Genomic DNA, 12617 nt, shown 5'->3' on the forward strand with positions numbered 1-12617 from the left:
TCCATTACGGTGGAAACCACATTAAATATTAATTTAATTATATAATATAGCGCTAACAAAGTACAAGCTGGTGGAAATAATTTGGACAATAGGTAGGAATGTGTTTGTACACAAAAGGTAAGACTGAATGCTAGATTGTGTGTTGAAGATGCCTTTTACAGGTATGTACACTCCCTTTGAACTTCGTCATTCAACAAAACAAGTCAAGAAAAATCAAATGTAAAGGAGTGAGACACGAGCAATGGTCTAGAGACACCAAGCCTAATTGCCGGCCATCTAAATGCAAATTATTTCAGTTTTAAGCTGCTCTAACTGTAAGGCACTTGTAACAACACTGGTTAGAGTAGCCTACAGCTTTGGCACAGCTTAGAGGTTTAGCAACTGCTTTTGCTGTGAGTTAACTGGAGTATTTTGCTTGGTGTGTGTAAAAGTTAATTTTTTTTTTTCGAGTTGTATCTTGGAGCCATGCACTTCAATGAGAATGCTGATCACCCACAACGGAAGACAGCCAAGGAGAAACTAATGTACAGACATCCGTTCCCAATGGCCAAAAGGGGAAGTTACACCATCAAACAAGTGAAGACAGAGCCAACAATTTGTAAGTTTAAATATTTTTTTATTACAAACAAAAAATAAAATTTTGCATCCTAAAGGCACTAAAAATAACTTTTCACACACTACAAACAACAAATCCAAATTGTGCAATGGTACAGGTGCTAAAAAAGACTTTTCACACACAACAGGCTATGTCTTAGACCTGATGCGACTGGTGTTTGAGGAGATCATCCATGACCCCCTTCCTTATCTGGAAGCAGTCTGGCATATTCCTGTGCCCCAGGACCTGTGTAATCAGCTCGACAGGCCTTGGACAATGCGGTTGCTGAACATGTGTCACGGTTAAGTCAAGGGGGCTTCTGAACCTGACAAACTGCCCTGAAGCCTCCAGAAACTCCCTCAGTATACGCAGCACGACACAAGAGGGGATCACAACACGGACACTTCTCCCAAGAAAACCCCAGCACCAGCTTACAAAAGTCCTACAGGCCATGTGTCTGCACTGCCTGCTAAGAGAACAGGGTGTAGTGGACAGTCACATTCTTTATCTTTTAGATTTCAGAGTAAGGATGATTGTTTTGAAACTTTTTGTCGTCTTGATAATACTGTGTTTTTGTAATAATGCTGAACCAATAATCAATGGGTATTGTTATAAACATTTTATTTATATACTTGAACTGCTAACAGTGGTATCAAATTGGCCTCACCTTTCCATCCCTCTGATTCTCAACTGGCCATTGTCCATTCTGTAAAGAATATATATTGAGGCACACCGGATGAAGGCCAGGCTGGTCAATCATACAGGTTATCTCCTCAAGAAACTGGGTCATTCTTCTCATGACTTGTAAAAACAAACAATGAGCTTGTTGTTATTTCATAATGTTGAATGAGCAGAAAGCTTGCAGAGTAGCATGAGTTTACTGTATGTATCTCTAGTTTTAGTTGCTTGAGGTATTTATTGGCAACATATATTTTCCACAAGAACACCTGCCAAGGTAAGATGGATGCACCGTAGTTGTAATATTACATATTACATGTTAGGAAGGTAATAATCTCATAGTCAGATGATCTAATCTGCAGGACAGTAGTTCCAAGATAACATTTGACCTATTGACACAGGCGAGAGTAGTAATAATACTCTCGACGTAGCATACAAACTGAACAGAAATAGTAGGCTCCTGTCCAGCTGAGTGGACGTCCTGTTGTAGGATTACATATTACTACTACTTGTTAAATAATGTACGTAACTCATAATCACAATAAAAGAGAATTTTGTTGTGAGCAGCTCTATGAACTGCAAGGGTACAAGTTGTAAAATATTTGTCTGTGTGCAAATTAATAACTTCTGTTGCTTACAATACTAAAAACAAGCCCAATACAAAGTTAAGCTTAGGCTACTGAAGCGTGAATATTACACTAGTAATACAACAAACGGCTAATGTTGGGCTTTGTGTTGAAAATGCAAGTAAATGCTAAATGACCAAATTTGCCAGTCTGAAGAAGTCATTTCCAATCTACTGGCAGGTTGCTCCTCTGTATCAGATCCTTCCTCTGATTCAGGCTCAAACAGATACGGTTCAACACCTAAAGTGTCCATGCTGTCTCCACCTTGGATGTTAGTGAGTGCTGTTAGTCTTGTTGCTCTTCTAACTGCAGCAAAAATCGTTGCACACCAACCAATCAGCGTGCATCATATTTAAATATTCGTGAGCAGACCATATATGTAGTGGGTTGGGTTGGACCCAGACACAGAAACAACACAGGCTAGAGGATGACGGTAAAGAAAAAATTTTAATCCAACAAAAACACAGGTGGTACAGGTACAGGTGGTGGAGGTATGGATGAAGTTTCCGAGGAGAGGGTCTGGAAGAAACTGCAACATGAGCGGCGGGATACAAACACTGTGACGAGAACAAAAACAAAGTTAGTCGATAGCATAGCAGGTGAGCAACGTGCACTAAAGACTGGCCAAGTTACCACTTAGGGGTAGCAACGAACTGGCGCTGAAGAGGTGGTCAGCCCGGGTTAATATACTGGGGAGATGGGATGATGGAGATAGATTGCAGCTGTGGAGCTGGAGTAATGAGGATGGGTTGCAGCTGTGTGGAAGGCGGATGGCAAAGTGTGGCCACGCCTCCGGACCAGATTCCTCTATGGTGACCTCTTGTGGATGACAGACGTACAAACAGACACACAAGGGAAAGGGAAGACAGACACAGACAGCAGCGGACCCATGACAATATAAGGCAGAACACCTCACGTTTCAAGCCAGGTCAATTTAACAGGGTGGAATGAGGGCCAAAAGAACAACAAAGCGACATTATCAGCCCAACAAATGTTACATACCCTATCAGGAGACCTTAAGGAACAGCGTGAAATATTCTATAACCATTCTATCACCTCTTTAATAGGACAATTTTCCAGCAGTATTTACGTTCATAAAAGTGCTCGTTTTGCTACTGACAGACTCAGATTATTATTCTAATAAGTGTCTGACAACATTATGGAAAGGATTTCTAAGCAGTTCGACCTTTCTGTTAAAGATTAAGATCCTTTTTTTAAACATAAAAGTCCGCGAAATTGCGTTCGCTAAACCCACCAGACCACATGTAAATCATTGGTGATTTTAGCATCGTAAACTACGGCTTTCTGAAACATCTCTGAGCTCTGAGCAGCGCTGGCTCTGGCTGTCTGGGGCCTGCGGGTGTTGGGTAAGAGACTATCGGCTACGTTTGATCAGTGTTTCCTTTTTTTTATTCAAATTTCGGGTCTGTCAGTCTCAGTGAAAACCGGGGACACCGTCTGGTCACCCTAGGTTTGTGTCTTTTGTTAACTGTTAGATAGGCCTACGCCAAAAGTTATCCAGGTTATTGATTGGCTACTCTTGATCTTGGTTCAAATGAAAAAGCAAACTATCAAAACGTATCCTACAGGACCGTCATACGCCAGCAAGTGGCGCAGCTGACCCGTTTCTATCTCTTTGAGTAAAGGGTAGGCTGATCTTTTTCTCTTTGAGCAGTGGATAATCTAGATAATCTAATTAAACTATTATCGAAAACGGATACACTCTCGTAAAATTCATGGCTCGTGATTGGGCTGCTCTAAAGATATATCTTTGTAGAAGTCTCTCTCATTGGTGTGTGTGTGTGTGTGTGTGTGGCTGTAGACAGCTCCAGCCAGTCAGACGCCAGCAGAGACGAGCGCTAGCCCTCTTTGCTTTGTAATCGGTCCAGTCCTCTACGACTGAACGCTGCACGCGCTGTGTTTCCAGACAAGCAAGGAATCAGGATCCCGAGAGACATGGGAAGGACCACCGGTCTACCGGTGTAAACTCAGAAGATACAGCTAGTGGACTAATTAACTATGATTAATATCTGGACAACTGGTAATTTACTGTAGCAAATGAGTCCCGTGGAGCCAGCTCACTGAAAGACAAATATCCCGTTTAACTAAGTGGCAGCGCGATATCGGAGCTTTCTTCAAGAAGGGGACCTGGTTTGACATAGGGATGTATCGGTCCCGGGATAGCATGTAGGGGACATTATCATCTTGGAGAAGTAGAGCATAGCGCCACTGTAACGCTGACAACCTAATCCCGACCGGCTGCTGTTACGCTTTTTGGTTTGGTTGAGTTTAGAGACTTGAACACGACAATATTACTCTGTGGGCTGACACACTTTGTCTGTGTTTGGAACATATTGACAGCCCATGCCAAGTATTTTTGTTAAATTCTGTAACTAATCCAATACGATTCTGACCCCTATAGTTGCTTTGGAAACTTCTGCCAGAGCATTCCGGTCAGTGTGACTGCATTTGGAATTGAGATTTTGCGCCTGAAGAGCTGCCATCCTGTTTAAGTGCTGTTCCCATTATTTTGTACAGCAGTTGCAGCTCCACTGCAGCCTATCTGTGCTCAGTGTGTCTACCAGTGTGGGTTATTCACAGTGCTGCTATGTAGACTGACTGGAGCCATGCTCAGACAGCTCGACTGTAACCCCAATTCAAAGGCACAGGCCTTGACTGCTCACACAGAAAGGAACCTTTACAGCTGAGGAAAGCTTCCTGCAAATCTTGATCCAGAGGGACGACTTGTGCAGAATAGCAGATGTTACACAGCTTTGTGTACTAATATGGATTATTCAGGATGCTGCCCTGCAGACAGAGTGGAGCCAAAGAAAATCTGCTGGTGAAGTTAGAGTAACTCACATGGTTGTGCAGCTTCCTTTAGTGCAGTGAAACAGATTGTGTTACACTGTTGGCAGCTGGAGGTTTGTCAGAAAAAGCTTTATGTTTTACAACAAAACTCATACAGGTAAATATGTGTACATTATGAGTTGGAAAGTTGAACAGACTGGGATCCAAATCTGTATCTGACAAAAGTCCCCTTTGACTTTTTACTATAATTAAGCAAAGGTTTTCAGCAGGTGAAAGTTTTGAAAGATGACACTCCCAAAGTGGGGAATGTTTTGAAAGCTTTGCTTGAACTGAATTTTGTGTAGTTGAAATTTGATCTGTTTTTAATATATTTTCACTAGCTTTTTAGTTAAACTAGGCTAATTTTGGAAAATGAAGAACCCTCATCCACTAAGTAATACCTGGAATAGATCCATTACCAAAGAACCGGTACTGATTTCTGTGCCAGATACTAACAAGAAGTTCAAGAGGAAGTCTCGGGAGCCTAAAAGGCTTTTTAGCGGCCCTGAGCCTCAGAGGATAAAAACCTACCCGGCGAACATGTCGGATGTGCACTCAGTTGATGACACCCAGATAGATGCATGTAATGTCAATAGCTTGTCTACACTACAGAGACAGCTGATGATGTCACAGGAAGGGATGGCCAATACTACAGGGATTCTGTCAGAACTACCAGAAGGGAATGTAGCTCCAGCTCAGAGTGGTGCCATAGACATGAGAATTGGCATTAACGTGCCTGCCATTACTTCCAAACTTTCTCAGTTACCTGCCTCTCAATTTTCGAATTCTGAGATCTCCCACTGGCCCACAGCCATCTCCCAGCCTCTTTCCAACAGACTCAAACTGGGCCTCCGCTCCACTTTCCCTCTGTCAACATCAACCAGCAGAAACCACAGCCATTCACCCAGCCACCAAGCCTCATCCATGGAGCCCTCTTTGTCAGGCCAAACTGCAGTTCTGACTGTCCCCAGAGCCTCCCAGACCTCCCAGTGTCAAGAATACGTGGAGCCCCAGGTCCAGTCACCCAAGGTGAATGTGTGGAGTGTTACAATTATATTAATTAATAATAATAAGCAAAATTAATTATGAAAATTATAACACGTTGTGAGAAATATTACTAATGTATCTATGTATTGAAATTAGAGTTGGCATGACTCATTGATTGATTAATTAGACAGAGAATAACTATTTTGATAAATGATTAATTATTGAAGCTTAACTTATTTAGTCACAGACAGTGACTCCAACTGCAGTTGACAGTTTCTCCAATGGGAAGATTTGCTGAGATTAAACTGCACGTGAGCAGGTTTGCTGGCTATTAGTACAGTCCTAAGAATAAATGACCTTTCATTCTTTCTAAAATTTCCTTGCAGAGATGAATAAAGTATCTATCGATCTGTCTATGTATCTATCTAGCTATCTAGCTATCTATCTATGCCGAATGTCTCATTCTGGTGAAGTATTAAAAACAAATAGCACTCAATATAATGGAAAATCCAAGACTTGTGTATCTATATTCACTCCAGCATCTGTATTCATGTCTGGAATCCTGGTTCCAGTGAACTGGAATCCTTTAGCATTGTGTTGGAACTATCCTCATAATGCTTTCCATTTTGAACTCATTTCAAAACATCTGGCTTAACCAGTTATTTTTTCTTCTGAGTCTTCTGAGTCAAAAAATCTTTATTTTCTTTAGGAAATAAAAAACATACAACATCTATCGACCTAGTGAGGTAACACATTTCTAACAAATTGAAAAAACAAGACAATAAATTGTTTCTCTCTCTTCATTATTTGCTGTAGTTCTGTGCATTCAAAGGGTGGTTATGGTGAGGTGTTAATCAAGTTTTTGTTAGAATGATAAACTGTTGTCTTCTAGATCTGAATGCGTTTTTCCATGGACCTAGGTCGGCCCTCTTTAGTTGTGGCTGCCAAGCCAGCAGGGAATATCTATGATGCTTTGCTGTGGTCCTGCGTAGCAACCATGGCCAACCTATGACATTCTCCTTCCTGTCTGTAGACACGCAATCTTTGTTATGAAAACTCCCCATTTTTTTGAAGCTGCAAAGTGAAAGTTTGTGTTTTGGAGTTTAGTTTCACTCCTGTGTTTTTGTGTAATATCAGCTATAACTCCTATTTTACTGTTTACCCTTCACCTTCAGCTCATGTTAATGCAAACTTTCCTTTTGTTGCTGTTCACATGAGGTAAACTGGCGGGTTCCTTTTTTTGCAAAGAAGGAAAAGCATTGTGTTTGTCATAAAGCAACAAACACTGTGAGATGAAAAGAACTCCAGGTGACAGGTTGTACTGTGATTTGTGACTAGCACTTGTCATGAAGGTAAACAAATTTACTTTGCTTTGTGGTGGAGTGGAAAAAAATGCTTCCACCATGCCAGTACAGCTTAACTGCTCATGGCTGTTCACAGCATGACTTGGTGCAGTTAACTCCCCAACCCCAGTGGAAAAAAACTGTGATTTCAATAACAGTGTGCTGTTGTTTGATTCAGTGAAATAAAAAAAATGTCTTTCTGCGCTCAGGAGTCTCCCAAAAAGCAGGTTGTGGTGAGTGCTGATGGACCTGAGCATCTCCCGGAGGTCAAAGCCATCCAGCAGACCAGGAGGCTTCTAGCTAATGCCAGAGAGAGGACCCGTGTCCACACCATCAGTGCTGCATTTGAGGCCCTAAGGAAGCAGGTGAGACTCCACACTAAAAACACGCACAGCCTCCGTTCAGATCAGATAACAAATAAGGCTGTTATGTTGTTGGCTGATTGCACCAGTTTACTGCTGTAGCAGTCTAAGCAGTTTTGCAAAAAAATGCCATGCCAAAAGATCTCAGCCAAAACTTATTTGAACAAAGAAATGTGTCTCCATTGTGATTAAAACAGCAAAGAGTTTATTCCTTGCAGCTTCTCAAACCAGCAAATAAGTGTAAACACAATACTGAGCTTGCTTAATGACCTCTGGCTAATCTCTGGATAATCTTAAAGAAAATGCAGTGATGAAGTGGATAATAATAACCATTTATATCATGTTAGCTGTCCCAGATTTGGCCATACTGCTATACTGAGATTCAATCACTCTAATATGCGTGCTTTAATATCTGTTTTATGACTTGTTTTATGACTCTATACAAATTGTTTTTGATGGGCGCATAGTTTTGCGTGCGCCCCCTGTAACTAAGGCTCAGTCCTTACAGCAGCGGCTAGGGTTCAATTCCAGCCTGCAGCCCTTTGCTGCATGTGGCCTTGATATTCAATTCAATTTTATTTCTAGTATCAAATCATAACAAGAGTTATCTCAAGACACTTTACAGATATGGTAGGTATAGACCTCACTCTATAATTTAGAAAGACCCAACCGTTCCAGTAATTCCCTGAAGAGCATAGCAGGAGGCAGAGCAGAACCACGGCAAAAGCTGCAACCAACTACTGTGTGGTGAAAAAACATAAGGACTCTGGGGAACAAAGTCTCTCAGCTAGTTGTATGTGACATAGATGCACATTGAGAGAGGAGAGAGGAGTTCAGTGTGTCAAAGAAAGTCCTCCGGCAGAAAACTATAACAGCATAAGAAAGAGCTGTTCCAAGGCTAACCTGAGCCAGCTCTACAAAGATTGGTAGATGAATCTGACAACTAGGAAGAGAAAAGCCCAGAAGAGAAGGGGGGAGGGGCTATAATGTGTATCTGTAGTTATTATTACATTAATTTGGCAATTACATCCGTTAAATTGTCTAAGGTTGGCTACACAGTGACTGCATGTGAGCATGCAGTTTCTGTTGTGTCAGCTGCGTGGCGGTTGCGTGGACTTTTCAATGTCCTACACAACAAACGTGTCTGACGCAGCGCTGCTGTTGGTTGGTGACAAACAGGGAGTGCTATCTTGGGACATAGCGCCGACAGATTCAAACACTGAAAAATGGGTAAACATAAATATATAGGCTATTGATTTGATTAAAGCAAGACAATGTTAGCAGTATTGACGGCAAAATAGGTTACAGAATATTTTTTTTATTTTTATTTCTGCATTGATGTCAGAACCTAGAGACTTTCAAACATCACCATGTCATTTACTAATGTGTACTTGTGTCAAAATGACATAAAAACATCTTTTCCTATGCTATTTTGCCTGGAAACGCTTCTAACACGCTCACGTGTTGCATGAAAATTAGGCATTGGTTCTATTTGTAGCAGGCAAGCGTTTTTGGCTTGGCTCGAACCGCGTGTGAGACGTGCGTGTAACGCAGGCAGTGTGTAAGCTAACCAAGATTGTATCTTGTAACCAAGATTGATACACTGTATGTAAGAAATGTAAATAGTTTGTCCTTTCTATGAGTTGTAATGTTCAATATGTGTATTTTTGCACTGGATGACTCTAAATATAAAGAACTGTTTTAGACAGATGCTTGGGTGGCATTTCTATGTGTGTGATATTAACATATATCTGTGAGATTCATGTTCCATTTTACTTATTTATTTGTCTTTGTGGTCCTACAGCCTTTATAACATTGAAGTGACCTCACTGCAGCACAAATATTCTTATAGCCGAGATTTTCCTGTAAAAAATGAATAGATTTCATAGATTTACTATGGACAACAGGGTGGATGTAAATGTAAATGTGCTGTATTTATGTAGCGCTTTTCTAGTCTTAAGGACTACTCAAAGCGCTTTTACTTCATACAGGAAACATTTACCATTCACAGACATTCATACACTGTGGCCGAGGCTGCCGTACAAGGTGCCACCTGCTCATCGGCAATTCGGGGTTCAGTGTCTTGCCTATGGACACTTAGACATGGGACTGCAGGGCCAGGGATGTAAAAAATAACAGAGATTCATAAACATTAAAAAGTTACATACAGAAGCTTTAAATCAACCAGGACAACATACAAATACTTGTTTTTTAAATTTGGGGTGAAGGATACTTCCGTTGTGTATTAGATTGCTCTAGTTTTTTATTTATAAACTCATTTGTTTTGCATATATATATATATATATATATATATATATATATATATATATATATATATATATATATATATATATATATATATATATATATATATATATATATATATATTTATTGTATAAATTGTATAGACATGTTATAACGTACATATTGGAATCGCTTCAAATAAAATTGCTTTGCCTTAAAAGGCTGACACGAATGTCTTCTCTGGCTACTGGAATTCATCATCATTCTCCTTGTTCATATTCTAGTTAACAGACAGCAAGCCAATTTACACATGTTAAAAACGTTCTATGCCCATCTCCCTCCATTTCATTATTTCCCCAGGTGCCATGTTACTCCTATGGGCAGAAGCTATCCAAGCTGGCAATATTACGTATAGCCTGCAACTACATCCTGTCTCTTGCTCAATTGGCTGAGCTGGACTACAGTTCAGACCACAGCAGTCTGAACTTCTCTCAGTGTGTTGAGCAGTGTACCAGGACCCTGCAGGCTGAGGGTAGAAGCAAGAAGAGGAAGGTGAGGCTGCATTAATTCTCTGTATAAAATACTTTATCAAGTAGTGGCTGGGGCAGCAACTACAGTAAGAAATCAAACAGGCCTTTATTTCTAAATTCCCTTGCTTTATAATTATACTAGTGCTGTGCCCATACCAAATGGGCCGATTGCTTGGCCTCCTGTAATGCATTTAAAAATGATTGGAATACTTACGTCTGGCATGGCCGGATATTGTATAAATATTTTAAATAACACAAAACAGCTATAAATGGTGGTAGGTAATACATCTGATTTCATATACTGTTTTAATAAAAATTTACAAAGCGGTCGTATCACACTGAAAGCTAATATTTTGTCACCAGCAACCTACACGTGTCATCTGTCAGAAACAGTGGGATTTTCAGCTTTGGACAATACCGTTCAGGAATTATTACAGCAAGAGAGGGACGTGTGTAATGTTTCATCTGTCCCTCCTGGACGGTTCAAATGAACAGCTTGGGGGGGACAAATGAAAGATACTGTTTAAGCCATATAAACTTCCCACAACTTTAATGTTGTACTGTATATCATGGAGGGTACTTCCAAGAGGTATTATTTTAGATAGATTGTTGACGGGCCGTCATCCTCAAGCGCGTATGAAGCGGTTATTGGAATATCATGACCCCCAACACGTCAGTCTCCATAAGATAACATGGGAAAACTCAACCTACCTGGTGGGCTCAAATATATTTTCATCTTTCTAAAACTGCTTTTCCATGTCTCACCTCCATAAATAATGGTATACACACAGATATTTGTGCATTTAATGAAAATCCACGGAGTTACAGCTAGGTCGGGGACAGTTGAAACAGCTGTTTCATCCGTCCCGACGTAGACATACGCTGTTACAGCCTGTTTTACTTCTCATGTAAACAAGCATGCAATATGAAAGTCTGGGATTGTGGAGAACACTAAATGGTCTACCATTATCAGCATGTAGTCAAAAAAATGTGACCGCTAATGAAGTTTACTTTTGACCATTAAAACTCATTTATGGGCTGTAACTCCGTGATAAAAGGAAATAACAGGAAGATATTTGGCTAATAGGATGAGGGTAACATACTCTATGTGTTGACCTAAGGAAGTCTCTCTATCATCATTACACTTGGGGAAAAGTGGAATGTTTCATCCTTCCCGCGTTTCAATTGTCCCGGCTCTACTATTGCACTAGTCTGGACATCTTGTCGTACAATGTTGCAATAAAGGTTTCCTATATGCCATGTACTGTATATAAATTTAATGTTAGCTTACTAAGTGATTGCGCATTTTGTGTAGATTTGGACTTTTATATGTTTATTCCACTTTGTTTAAACAGCGAAGTAGAGAGGCCTTGTTCACTTGTTTGGAAGTGCTGGTGAATGTGACAATTCTGGATACACCATGACCATTTTTGTGGATCTACTGATTGCTGCGGATCACTTTTTTTTGTCATTGGATTACGGCAAAATACAGATCTTTTTTCTTAACGTTTTATTTTGTGATTGCGCTTTGTTTATGCGTTTGGAGCATAGACCGTTAAAATTAATTGACAGAGCATGTGTAACGTCACCCATTGGTTTGTGGAGATCAGAAATGAGTCGTTGAGTTTGCGTTTATGGGCGCAGCCATCATGGTTGCAGATGTGACGATTTTAGAGGAGAGGGCGGAGTGAGAGAGGAGCCACAGACCGGTGGGCGGGATATACAGTATATGGGCGGGATCTGACTGACGTTAGCTGAGAGTGCTCTACTGTTACTTTAGCTAACCAATTTCACTGCCAATGTGGATGCAACTGCTGCTGAATAATTCAAGGTAAGATTTAGCTTCACTAGGTTTTAAGTATATCTTTGTCCCATATAGTCTATGGTTGTATTACAAAGAGGAGTCACATTGTAAAGTAAATGTATCTGAAGTTACCATGTAAGTTGTTTGTAACGTTAGCTTCCCACTTAGGTAGCTAAGGTAAAACATGCTAACGTTAATTTTCTGCAAATCAAAGTTTACTTATCGTAGTTTAAACGTAGTGTCAGCATTATGCAAAATGGGGATTGTCAATGCTTACCATTATCTAACGCTATTAGCACATGTATAACCAAGTTTCTTATACAGAGGAAGACAGTAAGCCAGCTAGTGGTGGGGTCCAGTGCATGGCAGGAGTAAATCAGGAGTCAGGTTCCAATGGCAGCTGAGGCGCAAGAAAAAGGACAATAACAGGCAAATGCACAAATAACTCAACAGGCAGCAAGTTTAGTCATGAGCAAGACTAAGGCTGAATCCCAATCCTTCCCCTTACCCCTTCCCCTTCCCCCTTCCCCTAGCTTTTGCGCGTTCACGCGGGACCTAGTTCTGTCCCAATACCTATTACGGCCTAGGGGAAGGGGAT

At 40.7% G+C, this 12617-nt stretch overlaps 1 protein-coding gene across 2 annotated transcripts in view; it reads left to right on the plus strand.

Annotated features, from left to right (window-relative positions):
• Positions 1-3713: 3713 nt before the first annotated feature.
• The window catches only part of atoh8 (atonal bHLH transcription factor 8), a 34225-nt gene continuing 25321 nt past the window's right edge, over positions 3714-12617 (plus strand). The window contains exons 1-3 of one of the 2 annotated variants that reach the window (XM_034883077.1): positions 3714-5778; positions 7289-7444; positions 10046-10237. In XM_034883077.1, coding sequence (XP_034738968.1) covers positions 5122-5778; positions 7289-7444; positions 10046-10237 — 1005 coding nt within the window. In that variant the 5' untranslated portion in view covers positions 3714-5121. The remainder of the gene's footprint in view (positions 5779-7288; positions 7445-10045; positions 10238-12617) is intronic. The other variant, XM_034883078.1, reaches the window with a different exon arrangement.

The sequence above is a fragment of the Etheostoma cragini genome, chromosome 10 (genome assembly GCF_013103735.1).
Source record: "Etheostoma cragini isolate CJK2018 chromosome 10, CSU_Ecrag_1.0, whole genome shotgun sequence".
NCBI classification, from domain to species: domain Eukaryota; kingdom Metazoa; phylum Chordata; class Actinopteri; order Perciformes; family Percidae; genus Etheostoma; species Etheostoma cragini.